Source organism: Stegodyphus dumicola, chromosome 5 (assembly GCF_044657685.1).
Source record: "Stegodyphus dumicola isolate Sdum_Otavi_A_Nest chromosome 5, ASM4465768v1".
In the NCBI taxonomy this organism is placed as follows: Eukaryota; Metazoa; Arthropoda; class Arachnida; order Araneae; family Eresidae; genus Stegodyphus; species Stegodyphus dumicola.
In genome coordinates this window covers 112534511-112558102 of record NC_140772.1, presented here as the reverse complement: position 1 = coordinate 112558102, position 23592 = coordinate 112534511, and the positions used below count along the sequence as shown (strand labels likewise).

At 31.9% G+C, this 23592-nt stretch overlaps 1 protein-coding gene across 1 annotated transcript in view; it reads right to left on the bottom strand.

The window, feature by feature from the left end:
• Positions 1-12665: 12665 nt before the first annotated feature.
• The window catches only part of LOC118183653 (fat-like cadherin-related tumor suppressor homolog), a 1041784-nt gene continuing 1030857 nt past the window's right edge, over positions 12666-23592 (bottom strand). Inside the window, exon 37 of the mRNA XM_085816972.1 lies at positions 12666-19033. Coding sequence (XP_085673098.1) covers positions 18294-19033 — 740 coding nt within the window. The 3' untranslated portion in view covers positions 12666-18293. The remainder of the gene's footprint in view (positions 19034-23592) is intronic.

The following is a 23592-nucleotide window of genomic DNA, read 5'->3' as shown; positions in this document are numbered from 1 at the left end:
TCTGTTTTTTTTTTTTTTTTTTTTTTTTTTTTTTTTAAGGCTAGTAGCGTTTTGCACTAATTGAAATTTTCTTTAAAAAGGGAATAACTATAGTACATTTACATGAAGAAAACGAGGATTTATGTTTTTATTCCAACAATTTCCCGACTTTTCTCAAAATTAAACCAAATTCAAGAATCGTGCAAACCACGGTGACTTTGAGTTCTGGTTTTTAGATATAATATGTGTAACATAACATAATTATATAATTGATAATAATAAATATAAAAATAAATCCTCACAGTTTAAGACTAAAACCAACTTCTCTCGCAGCTATTCAGATGACTAAGGCTTCGTTCCTAAAACTAAGAAAATTTCAGACATTTAAAGGATGCAAAATTGTGAAACTATGCCTACAAAGTTGATCACTACCAAAATATCCCTTTCAGTACTTATTAAATAAAATAATTTAAATGTGGTTATGGAATTAAACGATTCAATTCCTCTTTTACAAATTTCATTTACAAAATTAATGTTTCTCATTTGCATTGCAGTGGTCAGATATTTAAAATGATCATTCTTACGATAAATTCTACATTGAAAAGTCCAGATAATAATTTTTGCATCTTTCATATAACTGTATATGCTGCGAAAACACAGTTAATTCTACGAAGTTTAAGGACTGACATCATACAAAACTGAAAGTAACATTTGTACTTCATATAAATAATCCTTGTAAATCCGAGACGACGTTATCGTTCTCATTGCTCTTTTGACCTAGCCTGCCTCGTGCTGACATCTGTTGTTAGCACTGTGAACCAATTGTTCTTTGTTATCCCATTAAATATTAACGGCAATATTTGCCAATAGGCTCCCGTAAAGGTTGCTCGCTGTTCATGGCTGGTCCGCTTGGCAATCAAGTTAAGAGAGCGAGACCCTAAGTACCGTTAAATCTCTGGTCACAGAAAATTGACTCATCTTCATATTATACATATTGTTACGGATTTTGTATGTAAGTTAGCTGCAACCGTAATTTCCAGAACCTTTTCGTGACCGATCAAAAAGCTTTAAAACACCGGAGAGAAACATCTGTTCAGTTGTTTTGATAACTCTTGTTGTTGATTGTAGAGAATTCGCGGTGAGATCGGATTAGCTTCGCCTGCGCTTTGGATTCCGTTCTATTTAACGTTTTAGTAGTTTAAAATATAACTACTGCGTGATATTGTACGAATATCGGTGAGGAAAAATCCAGCGTTTTGTTATATTTACTGTGATAAAAATTCTATTAATTTTTTATCGGACTTGTGCATTCAATCTATTACGAACCCGTACGTATGCAAAACTTTTTGGTGTCAGAAATGGGGTTTGCTGTAAAAGGCAGCCTCAGTAAATCAAGTGGAACTGGCTTTCGCCTGTATCATCAATTGAATTTTCACTAATTGCCGCCTGAAGCGGACGACACATAACGGCACCTGAGGATTACTACTGAACAGCTTCTTTATCAGGAATAGGGTATTGTTCAGGTTGAAGTAATCATTGACAACGAGGATGTATTTGTTGCCATCAGCAGTTCGTGGCAGAGGTCCCAAGATGTCAAAGGCGATACGTTCAAAAGGCGTTCCTACGTTGTAACATTGCAGCTTCCCTCGGGTGCCTTTCTTCGGTCCTTTCTGACCTGAACATGCATCGCAAGATCGGGCCCCACTTTTGCACGTCAGCCTTTGCGTTACTCCAGTAGACGAGTTCTCGAACTATCCGCAAGGTGTTCATTATTCCGAAGTGGCCTCCTGTAAGACATAGCCCTCCTTGCGTCCTTGCAATATGATTATAGACACAGGAGCTGACGCTTTCCTGTGCTAGCCTCCAGACTGCGTCTGGTGATAAAATCGACAAAGATGGGAAGTTAAACGTGAACATCATGTTCGGAAGTGCCGCCTACTATCACACGGCATATGTAGCGGATATTGCAGATCTTTGCATGCTCGGATTGGACTTTTTAAGGAAATGCAATTTTTCCTTGGACTTTTAAAACAGTAAACTGCTTTCATTATCAGAAAACCCATCATCAGAAGGGATCTTCACCTGGAAACTCCGACGCCTTGTCTAAAAGACCCTGCTCAGAAAGCTACTGAAATCATACTAGGATAGAAGACAAACACGAGACTACCGGCTATTCTCCATCCCAGATGCTAATCGGTCGTGACCTTCGTCTGCCTTGTGATCTCTTGTTTGGTCGGTCTCCGGATGCGCCTTCCTCGCCTGAAGAATGAATCCAAGATCTCCAGGCCCGGTTTGAAGTGATGCATAAATTTGCACGAGAGCGAGTCAACTTGGCAACGAAATCAAGTGGAACTGGCTTTCGCCACTTCAGTTAAGATGAAGGATGAAGTTTTGTTAAGTTGAAGAACCGATACGATACGAGAGCTACTAGACATCGATACAACGAGATACAACGATACATCGAGACAAGGTGCAGTTGTGGAATCCGACTCGACGGAAAGGACTCTGTCCTAAACTACAGTCACCTTGAGATGGTGCATACACAGTCCTAAACAGGCTAAACGACGTCATAGTTCGGATTCGTAAGCCATCGAATTCTAAGCCCAAAGTCGTTCATTACGACAGGTTAGCTCCTTATTACGGCCCATAGTACGTAATGTAAATAATATAAGACCATGGTCCTTTTTGTTTCTAAATTTGTATTTGATTTGATTTGTATATAGTATCTGATAGTATTTGATTTGTTTTAAGTTACTTATTGCAATTTTTGTTTAAGTTGTTTGTTATTGTAATGTAATGTTTATTATTGAATTGAGACGTTAGTTGTAAGTTTGGCTTCCAGGCTATCCAGGGATTGCACTGCCCGGGACGTGCAGTCCTTGGGAAGGGGGCAGTGTAACGAATTTTGTATGTAAGTTAGCTGTAACCATAATATTACTCCTTTGCTTTCCAGAAACCTCGAGAAAACAGAAATTACCAGAACCTTCTCGGGACCGATCAAAAAGCTTTAAAAAGCCGGAGAGAAACATCTCAGTTCAGTTGTTTAGATAACTGTTGTTGATTGTAGCGAATTCGCGGTGAGATCAGATCGGATTAGCTTTCTCTGCGCTTAAGATTGCGGTCTATTTAACGTTTTAGTAGTTTAAAATATAACTACTGCGTGATATTGTACGAATGTCTAGTGAAGAAAAATCCAGCGTTTTGTTATATTTGTTGTAATAAATTTTATTAACTTTTTTATTGGACTTGTGCATTCAATCTATTACGAACCCGTACGCACGCAACAATATAGAAAATTCCGATTAGCGAGTCCTTTCATTAAAGAGTTATTCTGCACAATAATCTGTCAGTTTTTCAAAAGCAAGAAGTTTAAAGATATTATTGCCTTAAACTCAGAGAGAAGTAAAGAAATTCTTAGTATCCTAATTCATTATTAAGAGTTTGAATCAAAATTACAGTATTCCTTAGGTAAAAGATTTTTTTTTCCTTCGCGTAATTAAATTGCGAAATTAAAAAAATGTTACATTACACTAATCCCCTTCAGCAAGTACCTAAAAAAAAAAAAAAAAAAAAAAAAAAATCGAATTGTTGCTCCTTACTAACTGCGTTTGACATTAAAAAGAAGGAAGAAAGAAATGAAAAATAAATAATGTCTTGTTATTTAATAAAAGTAAGTATTTTTTTGTACGTGGAAGTTTAATTTATGAAAATAATGTTATGATATTTATTTAACTATCATAAGAAGAAGAAATTTTTATTATTATTGTTTATGATTTAAAAATATATATAATACACAAATATATAAGTACCTAAATTGAGATAAAAAAATACATTAAAAAAAAGAAGCTAAGGAAGAAGATTTAATAATTATGATTCGAAATTCATATAAAAATAGCTCTAATAATTGTAGTTATCATTATAAGCTAGGGATGTGAAAATAGAGGCAGGACAGAAACAGAGAAAGGTGGACAAATTATAAAAACTTCGCCGATGGACTTACAGATTTTACTCCGTCGCATTATTGTTATAGCACAACATCCATCACGGGGCACACAGCCAGCACCACCTGGATTCAGGGGTGCTGGCTGTTCTAGGGGTGTTGACACAGCGCGCCGCCTCTGGAACCAACCCAGCTGAAGGGAAGCCACTCTACAGTATGTATTACTGGGCGGCCCCTTCATATTCCCGGTCTCTGTCATGCGTTATGCAGGAGATTAAAGAGATAAGAAATTGAAAGTGCAGACAAAGATACAGAGAAACTCCCAACCCGCCTCACCCCGAGAACGCATCAGCCCCTGAGCGGAAATTTCGCTGAATACTGGTAGTTCGACCTGGGTTTGATTTCAGGCGATGGGGTTGGCTGCATGAGCATTTTCGTTGTGTTCCTCAAATGTAATGTGGTTGCGAGCCAGCTGCATTTAGAAGGTCCTCCACGAAGGCATCCCTCCTTTTAGACAGATAGCCCTAGCGTGCTTTTCCATTATAAAATAAACCGAAAACCATCTCTTCGCGTCCATCTGGCATGCGATATTGATATTAAAAGAACAATGAGGCAAATGGTGAAAAGACACTCCTCCGCAAATGACAAGGGAAAAAGGAAAATCAGGCGAATTGTCATTTCGGACGACTTTGTTACTGTTTCTAGTATTATTAGTCTTTAATTGAGGCGCTTTAATCGTTTTTATTGGTGTGCTGGAAAATGAATGGCCTCTTTTTTTTTTTTTTTCTGTTATCCTCTGAAATACTGTATTATACTGTTTATTCAAGGACTTGAATTCAACCGAATTTATCTTTAAAAGAACTTCAAAGTCAGTTAAAAATTCACTTTAAAATGCATGATTCAGGTTATTGAACTATTTATAACACGATTCTTGTATAAAATCTTATCGAAGAGGGGGAAAAAGTGTGTGGAGTGGACACTTAGCTGATCAATATTTATTAATGCTTAACAATATTTTTACCCGAAATATTGTGCATAGTGTAGTTTTTGATTAATTTCACGAGTTGATTTATTTTGTTAGCTAATAGTCTCGTATGTTTGAGTAGCATAAACTCACGAGCTGTAGAAAGACTGTAGAGGAATTGTCCTCGTGTCGTTAACTGTAGGCAGATAAAATCAGAAGAAGGTTGTAAATAGCCCTTTTATTTGATCACAAAGTATTCATAGCCGATCCCACTTGGGTTTACATAAGCCAACACTTCAGGCTTAACCTAAAACAAGTAATGTTGAACTTCAAATAAAATATAATTTAGACTACCCTAACGCACAGGATAAAGTAAACGCGCAAGAAGGCTCGTGGAAGCCTTACGGCTAGAAGCACTCAACGCCACAGAATCAAATCGCTATTAAATCACAGTAGCAACGTGGCGTCAAACAGACAGAATACGCTCTAAAATCATCCAGGTTCTAGGTTCCGCTAGTCGCCACGATTAACATGCTAAATGCGTGTTGTTCTAAAATCAACTAGCCTTCGTTTGAATAGCACTTTTTTACCCTTAATCGGAATAATCGCTCGCTATCTTATTTGCATTCTCGCATGAAAAGCGTGGGTGAAAAGGAGAGCGACAACTATTAATCAAAATAAATAAATAAATCCTCGCAAGCTTTACGGCTGACTGTTGCGCAAAATTTGAGTTACGTAGTAAAATAATTGATCAGCTAATATCATTTATTTATTGTTTAATTTGTTTAATCTTATCGCAAAGTCTTAAAATGTGTATACAACATTAAAGTTTGATTTATTCTGCACTTTTTAATTCTCCCATTCTTATTCCCATGTAATTCACGCGTTTGCTTATTCGATTCGTTACAGAATCGGCGGCTTACTAGTATATTTAGTTAAATATTCTAAATTTTATGTTCTTTGCTAATTTTATTTTGTAATTTTCATAGAGAAAACATAAAGACACATTTTACATAGAGAAACTACAGAGCAGAGATGCTCTATCAAAGTACTTTTAAATAGGTTGAAATTAAAATTGGTAATTACTATTGTGAGTGCGCACGAAAGACGTATTTACTGTTCGATCCATCGACAGCTGTTTTTGGACTAATCGGTGCTGGAGACCAAGATATCCTATGTTCCAAATTCAAATGGGAAGCAACAGTCCAGATGAACACGCACTTCAAATGCGCCCTTTATTCGCAATCACCGTCATCAAAATAAGTAAACCAAATCGGGGAACCAATTAATTATTAAAGTCGGCCCCATGAGATCGGAGAGGTTAAAGATCAATTAGCGGCTAAAACGATCTCCGCCGCATAAGCAATAAATTAGTAACGACAATATATTGGTGTAAAAAAATAATATAAATTATTTGTATTTAATTTTTTTAATCAAACTGATCAAACATTGGTCAATCTTCAAAAAACGTTTTACAATCGTCCGTAACAACGGTTCTCAACCTCTTGACTAATGCGTACCATCTAAACAAAAATTGAAAAGCTTTAGCATTTTACAATGATTATTTTTCAATTTCTCAATATAAATATTAAAAAAAGGCTACATTTTGCCATTTGCACAACCTATTGGCAATCTGTATTAAGCCTTTGCATCCGAGAGGTGACTCTCGCTCACCACTTGGTTTGATGCAGACACACTCGATGCGCGGCAATAGTTGTTTACAGGGGTTGGACAAAAATATGGAAACACCTTTAAAAAAACATGTTTCTTTGCTTAATATGGTGTAGGAAACCCGTTGGCATCCAAAACAGCTTGCAGTCTTCTCGGAATGGATAAATACAGTTCCTGTATGTTTGCCAAGGGAATATTATACCATTCTTCCTGCAAAACGGTGGCAAGTTCAGATAACGATGTTGGCGGTGGATAACGAGAACGCACTTTCCGTTCCAATGTAGACCACAAAGGTTCGATAATATTCACGTCTGGTGACTGTGGTGGCCAGGGGACATGGGACAACTCATCCTCGTGCTCAGAAAACCAGTCCTGGACAATGTGAGCTGTGTGAACAGGGGCTTTGTCGTCTTGGAAGACACCATCACCATCGGGGAACAAAGTTTGTACCATGGGATGAACTTGATCGGCCAAAATGTTCACATAAGTCTTGGCAGTCATGTGCCCTGTTATCATGGGGCTAACAGAGAACCACGATATGGCTGCCCACACCATAACAGAACCCTCGCCATGTTTCACTCTTGGCAACAAGCAGTCTGTATTATAGGCTTGAGATAGCGTTCTCCAGACGTAAACTCGTCCAGAAGTGGGAAACAATGTGAAAGAAGACTCGTCAGACCATATTACTCGCTTCCACTGCTCTATAGTCCAGGCTTTATGACTTAAACACCACCTTTTCCTGTTACGGGCATTAGCATCACTGATGAGTGGCTTCTCAATTGCAGCACGGCCAGCAATTCTCTGTTTATGAAGCTCCCTTCTAATTGTTTTGGTACTCACAGGGTTCGGTAACACAACATTCATTTCAGCAGTAACTTTTGCAGCTGTGGTCTTCTTATTTTTCGTCACAATTGCCCTTAATGATCGTCTGTCACGATCACTCAGGACACACTTTCGTCCGCGCTGTGATTTAGCAGATGATGTTTTTCCGCTTCTCAAATATGCGGAATAAATCTTCGATATAGTACCTCTTGAAACACTAAACACCTCGGCTACCTTGCTTACGGAAGCACCTACCATACGTGCTCCAACAATTTGCCCACGTTCGAAGTCTCTGACACTCTGACATAATCTTATCTGTCTTAACTCTGACATAATGCAATGACAACCTCACATAACAGTACTCCGACAACCACTGAACTGTTTAGCATATTTACGAAGTTGTATAGGTGGCGTCAGTAGTCAAAAACGCCAGTGCCACCTACATATTTCATTAGAATCAATCTTTCTTTTCAAACATGCATTTCACGAGATGTTTCCATATTTTTGTCCATCCACTGTATGTTTAGTTTCTTCGAAGCGGGTTCCTAAGCTCTTTCTGTATAATCTTTTGAAGTGTAAAATAATACCCCTTTAAATGGAGATAAGATTTTCTTATCTAAGTCCGTTCTCAGAGAAATGAACCCGGAAAAAGACATCAAACGACATATATTGTAATACTTGCCCCGACGAGCCGGGCATGCATCTTGGGAATTGTTACATGAAATATCATAGACAGAAAAATTACAGATACTAATATTTAAGAAATTATGCTTATTAAGGTGTAAAAATATATAAAATGTTAAAATATAAAAATTTTATACATTAATTTGTGTGTGTAATGATTTTAAGTTACTGGTAAGAAATGCGTCAAAAAGGCTGCGAAACGTCTCGAGTTGTTGGTGCGCCGCGCGAAGAAGGCCCCCGAGTGCAAAGGGTTAAATGTGCACAAATAAAAAAAAAAAAAAATATTAGATTAAAATGGTTATCATTTTAATTATCAAAATTTAAGTTAGAATACTTTAATTCTAAAATTTAATGTGAAATTTGGACCTCTTTAAGGGAGATCAATTTGTTATTTCATTTACTTTTAAGCTTAAATTAGGCTCCACTTTTAATTTTGTTCTGTATTTATTTTTCACATATAACATGGAAAGAAATTCTTGTTCACACAAATAGGTTGAGCAAAAAGGCAATAAAAAACATTACGCCCAAAGAGGCGTGTTTAACGTTTTGTGTGAATGTTTTTTCCGTACAGTGTTGCCATTGCTGGCGGGCTCTGAAACCGTTGAGTTTGTTAATCAAACATTCGCTAAATTTTTATAAAATACGAAAAAGATAATAAAACAAATTCGAAATTCCAAATCTGGGCTTCCAGATACTCATGTTCGTGCGGAAACGTTCAGTATTCAAAATTTGATGGCTCTAGGTACCATTGTTTTAACACAATGCGAGAAACATACATACATTTATGCAGATTCTTCATTATTTAATTTCTCTAAATATAATATAGGGCTCTAATATTTGAAGGTAACAATTTGAAAAGTGAACCGACATTTATAGTGAACCAACGCAAAATGCCAAAACGAAATTAATAGTCCTTCTGAGAAATTGCCCCTATGGGCTAAAAAATGTAATGACTTTATTTAACACACCTTTAAATTCTCCCCCCCCCGGTTTAGACAAATGTTAATAGTGTTTTTTTTTTTTTTTTTTAAATCATCAGTTAGAGTTGGATCACAGGAAATTCCTATTAATTGTTATTTTTCTTCACGAGATAAAATTTCAGTGCAAAATGGATATCTAATCCAATTTTTTTTTTCAAAATCCTCGAGAAAATACATGTTGAAATTATTTATCAATGAAAAAATTATTTATCAAATAAAATGAATTATTGTTAATGTCCGATGCTATGCTGCTAAGTCCAAAGGGGCTTTGTCACTGAAGGATTATTGTTTTCGTTTTGCAATTTTGCGTTGGTTCATTATAAATGTCCGTTTCACTTTTCAAGTTATTGCCACTAAATGTTAGAGTCCTGCATTATATTTGATGAAATTAAATAATGAAAAATCTGCATAAATGTATGTATATTTCTCGTATTGTGATAAAACAACGGTACATAGAGCCATCGGATTTTGGTAGTATACGCGTATTTCCGGTATCCGCTGATATACTATCAAAAGGCTTTTGAGATTTTTAGCGATGTACTTAGTACTTTCGACGTGAACAGATCGATCGAACAGATTTTTTTTTTTATTATTATTATTTTCGACCACTATTGTATTACATCACATACAACAGATTTTCATTCTCTGTAGCTTCTCTATGATAAATAAGAAGACAAGTGACTTTCTACGAACCAAATTCTTAATCTAAAACTTTGTTAACCTTACATTTCCATCATGTACCTTCCATTATGTGATAACTGGGACACTCATGAATTTTTGGCAAAACACCATACATCTAGAAATAATGAAATGCTTCATTTCTTGGCAAATCTAATAAATGCGTATTTCAGAATGCTATAAAAATCGACAGGACAGGATCCGATAAAACGTTGTCCCAAGACATTTTAATGAGAAAAGGATAACATAAAACAGCAAACTCAAAGCTTACTGACCAAAAATGACGTTATGCAGATGTACACTTGATCTTACTTGACTAAGCTGGTGTTAAAATGAATATATATACATGATGAAAAAGACGAAGCAAATGTTGATGGCATAGCACATAGATAGCTTAGAACGTAGATCCATAAGAAGAGGAAGAATTCTGATTCAGTAGGATGCTAAAATGGCTCCCTTAATGACTAGGAAACGAAGTAATATTAAATATTCATTTTTATTTCAACTGGCACTTGTGATCGCATTTTACTTGACACTCTAACCATAAAAAAACATTTACAATTTTCATACTAGTGAGACATGAAGAGAGCATAGCGAAATAACGTCATTATAGAAAAAAGCCAGAAGCTAAAGTGCGCAATTATCCAGTATGAAAGCTCACCAAGAGAAGGTTTTGGTTTAGGTTAGATAGGTTTCAGTTCTCAAAATTTGAGTTCAAGTTCTGAATTAGCTACGTCATCAGCATTACACAGATTAATCTAAAAATGGCACAGTCCAAAAAGTGACTGCAATTTTTAGAATACAGAGAACATATTTTTTTATCTTACAGATATATATATATATATATATATATATATAATAAAAAATAACCATTTTCACCACCTCTTAATAAAAAAATAATATAAAATAAGCATTAATAAAAACTAAAAGGAATACAAATTTGCTTTCCTTCAGAAGAATATGGAACAGCATCTACTCTTGCTACGATGCTCGCAGAAATGAAGAATGATGATGGAACTATTCACGAAGTATGAATGGGTGCAAAGTCACAAACAAGTATACAGTTTTTCACCTGAAGCAGAAATAAGACTGGTCCATTAGTTTAAATTATTTAGTTGCTAAAACAGAAAATATTTTTGGATCACATACCCTACTTTACAAATATTAAATTCATAAAGAATTGTGATCACTCTTTCATTACATATAAAAAAAATTTATTATTTGCATAAAAAAAAAGTTAGTGAAAATTGGGTATTTCTAAAAGATTGATTAAAACAATTTTATTTCTTAGGAAACATGAATGAACATTTAGAAAGCATAAGATATCTGAAATTTCAACAGATAAAAGATTTGATAGACCCCAATTTTTTACAGAATTTTCATTTGGTCATTATTCAGTTTCTTATAAGTATTAAAACAATTTATAGATAAAAATGTCCTACCCTAATATAAATTACTTACTGATATACTGGCTAACACCATAGTTTCTATACTATTGCAGCTAGGTTATACTATTGCACCTATAGCTGCCCTATCATTGCACTGCAATTATAAGCATCCAAGGCTTAATGCTTATAGCTGTAGTGCTTGTGCAGCATGGGGTAATTAAAATAATGGTGAGCTGAAAGTCCTCTTAAGAGGCTTAGTGGTAGGATAAGAGATACTTGGATCCCTTGCCTGGGGTGTTCTCAATCAAAACTGAGATGGAGCTTCTCCATTCTCAAAGGGTAAAACTGATCACTTCCTGTGATGCAATCTTGAGCAACAGTCTCGTTGGTGAGATGTCTAAATGACTGATAGGTACTGGCCATTCCACACAATTGTATTTTGTGTGTGTGTGTCTAACTGTGTGAAACAACATTTTAAATAAGAACAATGTTAAGTTTTTCAATAAAGTGAGGTGGAGTGAAAATGATATACATCAGGCCTTGAACCAAAGATATGCCACCGACTCAGATAATTAAGTCCACTTTTGTGCTGCAGTTATGACACATTATTATATAAGAAGATCATGATGGAATCAAAATGACAAAATGAAGATTAGACAAACAGTAGTCAGTGTTACTTTTCAATATATTTTGAAATATGCTGAATAATAATTAAAAGTTTTGTAGTAAATACAAACAAAAATTTATTAATTATAACATTAACAGATTATTCAATCAGAAGAGCATATGTTAAAATTTACTAAGAGTTTTGTGGCTTTGGAATTGAAGAATGTAATTTAGTTAGTTTAGTAAATATTATTAATGCAAGTATAGGCTCCATTGTTAGGCATTATTCCAATTATTTTACACCACATTTGCTGTTTTGAATGTGTACTTAAGCAAAAAATCAGTTACATAATATATTAGGTTCAGAGCTGTACTGAGTATGAAGTGGAGAAAGTGCTTACTTCATGTAAAAAACAAAAAAAGTAACTTAAAAAAGATATAGTAATATAAAAATGACAGCAATTATTTATATTATACAAAGTTAAGATTTCTTCAAATGATAAAGTTTAGCAGCATGGCTTTGATTGGTCTAATACGGTATTTCTTTTTATAATTTTATACCAATTTAAATTTAAAGTAATGAAAGAAATGATTATATGTGTCCGTCTCTTCCTTTAACTAATGCATGCTAAAAATATACAATCAAGCTCTGCAAAAATAATCTTCATTAATAGGAGAATCCAAACAAATTTTCAATGTTTCCCAAACACCTCCTAAATATTAAAAGGGGATTAAATACAAAAAGGTTTGTTTATATATATAATATTATATATATAAATAACAATCTTACCCCTTAAGACAATCCCCTTTCGAAGTGTTTCTCAATACATAAATAAATATCATAGCTGATAACACATAACTGGTTAATGTTCAGAAATCTTTTCTAATTAAAATTTTTTTACGGTGTTAAAAGTAAATATTGCTGAAAATAATTATTCAACATATACACTATGAGCAAAAAAACTTATGAAATGATTTATTACAAGACAGTTTAAGAATTATGTACACTTTCATATTTACACAATGCAAAATGGCTTAAGTAGCACCAATATGGACAAATATTCTGTAACTGACACAGTATAGCCAGAACTGGACAGAAAGTTTGGCAATGTTTACAGAAACAGCCATGCCAGGTGGACCTTTAAAAACTAAAGGAAAAAATATTTTAAGCAATTTCTTTTGTATGTACTATAAACAACACTTGCTTTCACAAATGATTGCCATGCAATATTTCTCATCATAAAGATAACTTTTGTTACAAAACTTTCAAGAAAGATCGAAGATCATATTAATTTAATAAATTAAATGCACAAAACTAAAAATGTATACATTAACAAATGAAATGCAATAGTTAAATGGCATTGAATACACAATGTTTTCTTCATATTAACATCCAGGTATAGCAATTTACAGTAAAAATATACAGTTTAACTAGAATGTTAAAATCATTCTGCACATTAAAAAAAAGTAAGTATTCAAAAACTTTACTTAAATGATTGAAACCAAGAAAATATTTCCAGGAAAAAAAATCTGATTCATTTTACATCTCTAAACAGCATGTCAAACATTATAATATAACATCAAACTTATGGGTCCATTACAACCCATTCAAATGAGCTGTTAATGATTTAAATTTATTTAGGCACTTAAATATATGTTTCATTCGAAGTTAACTCATAGCAAACCTAAGAAAAATTCTGTATTAAAGCCCTACAGTGTTTAATAAACTTTGTTACAAATATTTTTTTTTTAAATTTAGTTTGATTAACACTCATTCAATGAAATTTCTAAATATTGATAAAAATCTCGTAACAAAAACAAAATTTAATGCAAACTTCAAAACACTGTGAAAGAGCATTTTTTAAACACTATTTAAGCTTAAATTTTGGAAGACATTAAAAAAACAAAAAATAAGATAACTGATACTGATAGAAAACTAGATGGCAAATATAAGCAAAATAATTGCTTTACTTTCTTACCTACAACAGTTCTCCGACTTTTTGCTATTTTAATATACAAGTAACCAACATTCTCACAAGCATAATATATTTAAAAACTCGCATTCAGATCTCAAAAACTCAAACAATTCCAGCAACATGTACAGCAAAATCTTTTAATGTTAGCATGAATATAGCTTCAAACTTCTTAGCAATTTCAATAAAATTTCACTTTATAAAAACTTATGCATAAATTACTGAAACATTATTTTTAGATATAGATTAATATTATTCTAGGCACTAAAAATAAGTATTCAAATTATTGTAATAATTAGAAATAATAATTTCAAAATATTTTATAATTTCTAAAATATTAGTTCATTAATGCAAACAGTTAACAACCATTAGTATATTATAAGAAAGAAAAGTAGGTATTTTAGACAAAGTTCGTCAATAATTTAAATCATTATTATCTACAAATTATGGGCAGCTCAATCATTTTTAAAGAGAAAAAAAATTGGTCCAGATTCCCTTCTTTAAAACAATTAAAATTTATAAAAATATAAATAATATATTAAAAATAAGCAAACAAATATATGTTTTTCATATACTTCACATGCTTTCTTTTAACACATAATTTATAAATTTTGGCAGATTTATTTAGACAATTAAAAACATATGATTACAGAGGTTTTCATATATGAAAACATTTGTAAAATAAGACAAAAATTGTACTTAAATTGGTGGTGATTTTAAATAAAACTCTATCCATTATGAGAGGACTGACAGAGCTCCTTCTTCTTTAGGAGAAGGAACAGCACTTGGGCCTTCTTTTAAGTGGAGGGGGAGGTCCTCATAAAAAGAGGTGTCAGTTATCATTAAAATGTATAGATTTTTATTAAAAACAATGTTAATGCAAGACTCTTCTTTTGCCTAATTTTTAAATTAGCATATTTTTCTCCACACAGACAAAAAATTGGTTTTATCATCAAGTAAAAATCTGATAATTGGTTGTCAATGAAAATCCATACAAAATCGATATCTTAATATTATAAATAATTAAATGCATGGAAGCCTTATATTTATCTAAATTATTATAGGAAAAAATTTCCAAAATACATTAAATGCATAAGATGAAGAAATAATAGACATATTTCATATCAAATTAACCTTTTTTATTTATGAAGAATTAAATTTTTTAAATTAACAGAGTCCACTTATCATTCAAAACCATATTAAAAATAAGCAGTAAAAAAATTAATTTAATTTAAATTTATTGCAATAAATATTTTAATCTCATGACTATGAATTTAATGAATTAAATAACTTATCTATGAATTAAAAGTTAGATATGACCAAAATGATTCTTATACCTTGAAATTTACTGGAAATTTATACAATCTGATTTAAGTATTTTAGAAAAAAAAAAAGGGTTGATTAAGTGTATTATTTTGAGAAATGGAAGTTGGTGAAAAAATACTGTAACTTCTTTTAAACTATAATACAATATTTTCATTTTTATTTATATAGTTAAATCTCTAACTACAGAGTAACACTCTAAAATGTTTAAGAATTAATGAAATATTAATATTTCCTCATTATAAAATTATTGCAAGTAATGTTTTAGTGCAAAGGTGTAACATGTGAAATTTATAAAACAGATTTATAGGAGAAACCTGGCACTGTGGAATGTTAATAACTTTAAATAGCTAATTATTCAGCAACTCTAACTTGAATTAAGACAATACACTTCCCAAAAAATGATGACTACAGCATCAAAGGATTTTCTTCCTTCATTGAAAAACATTTTACAGGAAAAGTTCATCACAGTAAAAAATTTCAGTATAAAATTAAAAAAGAAAAGTGTAAAAACGAAAGTGATTTTGGCACAAAAGCAGCTGCACTGCAGACCACATAGAAAGAGACAGAAATCAGCTGCCACAGATCCAAGTTATCACAAACTGCAGGACACCTTTTGCTCCTTCTCATTTATATTACACCAGCATAGAAATAAAATATCTTAATTAAATTAGGAATGATAAATACATATATAAAAAGTCCATTTACAAAAATGATGATGAATGATGGATTACTAAATTTTTCCAAGTTAGTTTGTTCTGATACACATAGAAAGTTCAAAATGTAGTTCTAATGCTAAGAAAAGTTTAAATTCTATAAAAATCACCATGATTTCTAATTACAAAAATTCTAAATATTGAAATAAAACAAACAGAATAAAAATAGTAATAACATGTGCATTTTGTAAACATTTTAAAATTATGTATGAAAAACATTTAGCCATTGTCTGAATCTCCTTGAGTTAAAAAATCAGCTGACTAAAAGAGATCTTGAAAAATAACATTATTAATATCCAGAAACAAAGATAGAAATGATTCAAAATATTTCAGTCAGTACTATCAATTACATTTGGATTAAACTACATATTAACATTATGTGTAACATTAAATACTTTTCAGTATTTAATGTTACATATAATGTTGCAAACTACATGTACCATAACTTTCGTTCTTCCAATTGCATTAATTACCCAAAATTATTAAAAATTCACATTAGCTAATAATATCTTCATTACATGGTTTTTAATATTATTAAAATTAATTAATTACGCTATGTATAACTTTTATTTTACTAACAAGTTCAAAAACCGCAACAGGAAACCATTTAAAACTGGTTCAACTTATACAAAGTGATAATAATATAAGAGTAATTGTTGACAAGAAATGAACAATAAATAATTATAAAAAGCCTTATACATGCCTGCATGTAAAAACAGGTAAATATTAGAATAACATGTAAATTGACTGAAATGTATGATTGAAAGTATACTCAGGTATTTAAAAGCGTGATGCATACATAGTGCAAAATTTCATGAATCTCATCTATAAAAATCTAATCTGCTTTGGAGAAATTTCAAAATCTAAACTGCTGTGAACTGAAGTTTAATATTACTATTCTACTAGTTTAATAATCATAACATTACTGTTCAATTTTATGTAAAACCTAATTACTAAATTCTAAACTTTAATGATGAAAATAAGTATCACAAACTTGAGATATAAAATAAATAAATGCATTCATAATATGAAAGTGAAATCAGCATTAATTAATGAAAGGGGAAAAATGGAACTTTAACCTTCTAAATGACATACAATTTGTTTTCACTTATATACACTATGTAATTATTTTGAAATATTGCTTCTCATTTTCTTTTTAGTAGTAATTTTCAATATGTAAATATAATTTATGGTTCAACTTGACCAGTAAAACAATATTATAATTGCACTGTAGAAAAAATGTAATATATTAAATTAAAGATAACGAATGGAGTGTGAATAATATTTCTTTAAATTCATGTATCTGGATTAAATTTTCGTGATTCAAACATTTAGATTTGCGACCCCATTTGGGGTCCTGATCTACAACTTAAGAAACATCGTTCTAGAAGTTTCATATTATGACTACTATTGCTTCTCTGATCCTTCAAAATTAGCTTTACAAGGATAACTATGATTTTTTTAGTAGTTTTAAAATTACATTTGAATTACAACTACTAAAACTTTCACTGTTTAGCATGAATAAACATGTACTCAACTATAATGCAATAGCAGTAGTCTCTGGTAGCCAATTGTTAACCATTTCTTGATTCTATGTTTAAGTGATATATTACTATATAACAGAGCTGTATATTAAGTTATATATATATATATATATATATATATATAACTTAATCATTTTTATCATCATTTCATTTTTAATAGTATATTTGCCTAATATTATTTATAATGTATCTAATTGATAATTTTTATAAATGCTTACATCATTACCATAGCTCATAAAAAGATATTTTCTAATGTCATTATTACCTACTCAGTTATACTATGACAGTATTCCTTTCCACAGTATGCACACTCAATTTAACTATGAAAATTCTTCTCAATTTTTTATACTAACAAGTCAGTATCAAATATGGCCATGTGCCACATGTTATATTATATGTTACAGATTATCATATTAAGATCATATAATCAAGTTCACTTTGCAAATTTGTTTAGGCACCATCAGATGAATTTAGAATTTTCAAATAACTTAAGATTAATTTCATTATAATTTTATAAGATTTTATTCATTTTTTTACTTAATATTTTGAATATAATCTATGTGAGAGAAAGATAAAAAAAGGAACAGAAAAAGAAAAGTAATACATCTATTCTAGTTATCAATAAACAGAAAGAGAAAGGTGAAAATAGGCATATGGACAAATTTTAAGGCAAAATGAAAACTTTAAACAAGCAAAGGCATGCAGATCTGGAGATTCAGACTTCTACTAACTGAAGCAGCTTCTTAAAATAAAACTAATTTCGGAGAGGTTACAATAATTAAAAGGAATAAAATTGTGAAATTAATGAATACAATTCATTAAAGAAAATTTAAAGCTTATATAAGTGATTCAGTTCTAAATCGAATTAAATTTGGATTTGTTTTAACTTTCTAGTTACAAAGTTTTTCATAAAGACAAGTAACAATAAAAGCTCTGAATATAATATTTTGGTTGGTAAATGGAAGTTGAATGTACAGTAATAGCAACACCTTATCCAATATATCTATTTTACAATTGACAACTGGCTATAAGTGAGTGGAGCAAAACCTGTCCTGAGGAAATGCAGAAGGTTTAGTATCTACACCATCATAGTCTACATCACTACAATTTGCTTCACTGTCATCAATCTCACAGACAGCACCAGATATATCAGAAAATGAGGCATTAGTTGAAGTATATCCTCCGACAGACATAGACATAGAATCTAAGCCCGAGACATCTATTGGAACATGAAAACCACGCCCTCCCTGAGGTGGAAAACCATATGTCATGACTTCATCATCAGAAAGCTCACAAATTTGGCGAGTGTCTGCATTCCAGGTGTGATCTGGGCTTGTATTAGCAGTGCTTGTTGTATGGGCAGGTAGATACGAATTAGGATGACGCTGATATTTATGAGGAGATGGACTACTGTCTGTTCCATCATCAGCAAATTCTAAATCAGCCATGCCCAAAATATTTTCAAAGTTTGGCACAGGAAGAACACTATCATCAAAATCATTGTCATTATTTTCCGAATCACCAACGTACTCAGATTCTGGTCTTTCAAAGTCTTCACTTCCTGATTGGTTGCTTGAAAGCTTGAGATTCCCAGATTGACCATTTTCCCCATCTTTAGGAAGCAATTCAATTTGGCTGGTACGACTGTTTGATTCAGTGCTAGGAACACTTGAAGAATCCCGTACTTCTTTTGTTGACACTTCAACAATATTTGACAGCGGCTTCTGAGATGCTACTGCCCAGTCAGAACAATCCCATATATAACCTAAAATATTTAAGCAGATTTATAAACATACAGCTGATAACCTAAAAATAAAGCACATTTATAAATCTATAATTCAGAATAACAACATTCCTATCTAACATGCTATTTTTGCATTAAATAATGACTGAAAATGACAACACAAAGATATAAAAATATTCAAAAATAATTAATTAAGCTGAGGATTACTATGGAATCAGAAACAAAGTTCTATAGCAAAATTTAATTCATAATAAATTTTTATGCACTTTAAAAGTTTTTTTAGACATTGTTGACCCAAAAGGTAAACATTTTGCAAATAAATGAATTAAATAAAATTTTGTTTGCCAATAAAATTGAACCTTTCATTTTATAAAAACACAGGTTTACACAAAATAACTAATTCCCATTTGAAAAAAGGAATCTTTCGAATATCACCAAACTGTTCATGGATAATATATTGTTTCTTTTATGAAGTGCTTGTTTAGTGCTAAATCAGTTCATTAGAGCCCCAAGACTAGCACTCCACAGATAGCCTTTTTGGCTGCCAGCCCTCACATCAGGCACCACTGCTTGTTAGTATACAGAATATCAAGGAGAACTACATTATTACAGCTGCACTTCTATAATTAAAATATTCTGAAGCAAGTATATCAAAAATTTGATTGTAGTCTGACCCAACTCTAACCAGAAGTAAATACAATGTTCATCATAGTGGCAGGCATATAACACATTAAAAATGTATCTTTCTTTCCTTTTCAAGTGCACTTCTTTCTTTTAAATGTATTTACGGTTTTACAGCACTTGATAAATATGTCCTTTTTTTCTCATACAGTTTCTTCTTCATACATCATCCTACTACATCCTTTACTTTGTGCTAAATATACATACAAAATTAAAAATAATTTCTCAAATGTAACTTAAATAAAATTATGTGTTCTAATGATAAATATTATGTTAAGGAGGACACAAATTTGAAAAAATATTTTCAAACAAAATAGAGGACACTATTCCTACACATGCTCCAGCATGTTTTTCATTAAATTTTTAACCTTTCTGACTTGAAAACTATCCACTCACACAGGTGAATATTTCATATTGCCCATTTATAGGCCTAATTCTTTACTACCTTCCACATATAATAACAAGTAATTGTATATCCGAAACATTTAGTACGGACTGCATAGCAGAAAAAGTGGTTAGTGACTCCTGCCGTAACGAGGTGGCCCAGATTTGAATTGAGAAGGCATGGATGTAAAATTGTCTGCTACTTCACAGGACATAATGGTGTCTGTCTGTTAGGTGCCTCCATAATAAAATGATCCCCACTTCTGGCCTTAGTGGCCAAAGCCTTAACTGATTAATGACTGCCATTAAATACACATGCATACACACACACACACATATATAAAAATTCAAAATAAAGTAATTAAAAGTAAATTAAAAAGCCTATGACTTGTGCTAAAGCTGCAAAGTAATAAACTAATAATTCATAATAACTTATAATAAGAACACTTTCTGTATACCATCTCCAAGGAACACAAAATCAATTTAAAAGCAAGCAAGAAAAAAAAATATATATATAGTCAGAATTTAAAGACTTTTTAAACAGTAATTTCAACTTCTTGTTTAAAAATCTGCTACAGTGGTTCTTAATCTTTTTTACCCTATGCACCCCTCTTACCACTGCTAGAAACACATTCCTAACCCTTTTTTAATTTCTTATATTTATATAGGCTTAATTCTTTACTCCCTTCAATAATAACAAATAATTGTATATCAGAAACATTTAGTACAGACCACACATCGGAAAAAGTTATTAGTGACTCTGACTGCCGTAATGAGGTGGCCCAGGTTCAAATTGAGAAGGCATGGATGTAAAATCGTCTGTTCCTTCACAGGACGTAATCGTGCTGCCTGTTAGGTGCCGCCATAATAAAATAATCCCCAATTCTGGCCTTAGTGGCCAAAGCCTTAACTTGCTGATGTCTGCCATTAAATATGTATGTCATAATGAAAGCACAAGGAAATGACGGAACACTGTACATGCATGATTAGACCCATACTGAAGAATATTTTTGATTGCGCAGTATTTAAAGAACTTGGCAGTCAAGGCAGTTTTAATTCCATTTTTATTTCCAATTGATATTTGTGGCCACAATCACTTGGCACTCTAGTCATGCCTTTCCACAGAAGATTTACATTTTTGATATTGTTGGGATAGAAAGCAAGCCAGCGAAATTACATCTTAGCACAGTAGAGAGCAAAAGCTGAAGTGCGTAGTTATGAAAGATGGAAGCACGAAAAGAAAAAAGCTTTGGTTTACAACGGCAGTTTCAGTTCCCTATTATTACGTCATCAGAGCTGCACGGACCACAGAGTGATCTAGAAATGATGCAATGCAGAGAAGTTATTACGATTTTAGAATAGAGAGGAAGAATTAATGTTTATAGTTATATTATAATTCTGGTTCATACATTTTTATCTTACATATTTATATGTATATATATATTACAGTGGTTCTTAAATCTTTTTTGCCCTGTGCACCCCTCTTACCACTGCTAGAAACACATTCCTAACACCCTTTTTTTTAAACTTAAAAAATACATATTTATTTAGATTTAGATTATTTTCTAACATGTTCCATAAAATAAACAACAAAAAGTATAGAATGTAATGTACGTTAGTAAATACCTAACTTAGTCCTCTTATATTCATATACTAATTACTTAACAGTTCAAAAAATGTCTGAGTGCATTCCTTTTCTGAAACCGGTTGGGAACACCTGTTCCACAGGGTTCATAGCCACATTTTAGTTAAAAAAATAAGCACCTATAAGCACTTTTCAAGCACATTTTAAGAAAAAAAATAAGCACCTGTCTAATTACATTATACACAATTGCATAACCTTAATTAGACTTGTAATTTAAAATATGAGAAATGCAGTATTTATTAAGAGAGAATAAGCATTACCTCAACCATGGAAAATAATTACTTTTTTTTTTTTTTAAATTTTAAATAACAGTTCAATTTACAGAACTAGTTTACAATGAGAGAAAAAAAAACTATGCAGAAGTAAACTATATTACAAAATTTAATGATGAAATTTCAGTTCAAAATAGAGAAAATAAATAATAATAAGGTATTTGCTTGGAACCTAATAATAAATACAATTTATTTTTCCACTCATATTGATATTTAAATAATTTAAATCTAAATTCTGAACATTTTCTAAATTTTCATTGTATATCAGTTTTCCCTTAACAGGTATTGCAAGCAAAGTAATTTAAGTAAAAAAGACGAACATTTCTGAAATCAGAAGACAAAAATTTGCTTCATGTAGTCATCCTTTAACAATAAAAGCTTAACTAACCCACATACTTAGAAATTGGTGAATATTCGGACAGTCGAGCATAACTTGAAAAAGAGGAGAGGAGGAGGGAGGGTAGACTGAAGCCGCTCTTTAGATTTTTCCGCTAAATAAATGCTTTTGACATTTCGATATGTGCATCACACAAAAATAAACCAATGGAACTGAAAAATATTCTGCTTAGCAAACACAGTAAAATACTTTTAAGTGTTCATAAACAAATCTCGGACAGAACATCAAAATGAATTATCTCTGCAAAATATCGCAAACGTTATTGCGCAATACGTGTGCCATAATTCTTCCCTACATGATGTTACACAATCGGAATCAACAGCTGCCGGTATCGGGAGAATAAAGAACTAAATAACTGGGGTGTTTTTCATTCTAATTTTCAACAGACGGCGTTAAATTTCCGGAATTTATTTTGACTATTCGATTACTTTCCCTTTATTTAAGGCATTCCGAATATTATTCCTTAGAAAGCTAATCTGTGTTAAAACACAACCATTTTTAGAAGTTTACTATACTTCAGCAGTTACTGCAACTATGTTATTATAAACATTCATACATATATGCTCATAATATAAGCATAATGATCATAATAAACACGAATATGAACTGACTAAGCGGAACGAGAACACAAATTATTAAGATCTTGATAGAAATTCAAACGTGTGTAGTATTTGAATAGGAGGAAAAGAATGCCGAATGTACCGGAATTTTCTACTGCTTTCGCAATTCTTTAACCGATAGAACGACGGGCACCTGTCTGTACTCTTTGTGCACACCATAGGTTATGTTAATGCAGAGAAAGGGGGAAAAGCTATTTCCGAGAGTATGATTCACCATCTGACATTTCATATTAGGAAGAAAAGTTGTTTCAGTTTCGGCTTTGGTACGGGGAAAAATAGCACATTCATTAAAAAAAAAAAAAAAAAAAGGACTAAAAGCAAAAAATAAGCACTAAAAAAAAAAAAAAAAAAATAAGGGCTTTAAAGAAAAAGTAAGCACCTATAAGGGCCTTTATATTTTATTTTCAAATATAAGGACTTATAAGCACTTATAAGGACCGCTACGAACCCTGTTCCAGAAGTTACATCAAAATTTACAGATTTTTCCAATGAAAAAAGAAATTACAGCAAAATGTACAATTAGTGTACAATCAGTTTTCTACAAATCCTGTAGCGTGTAAGTTCTATTCTGGCAAGTAGTC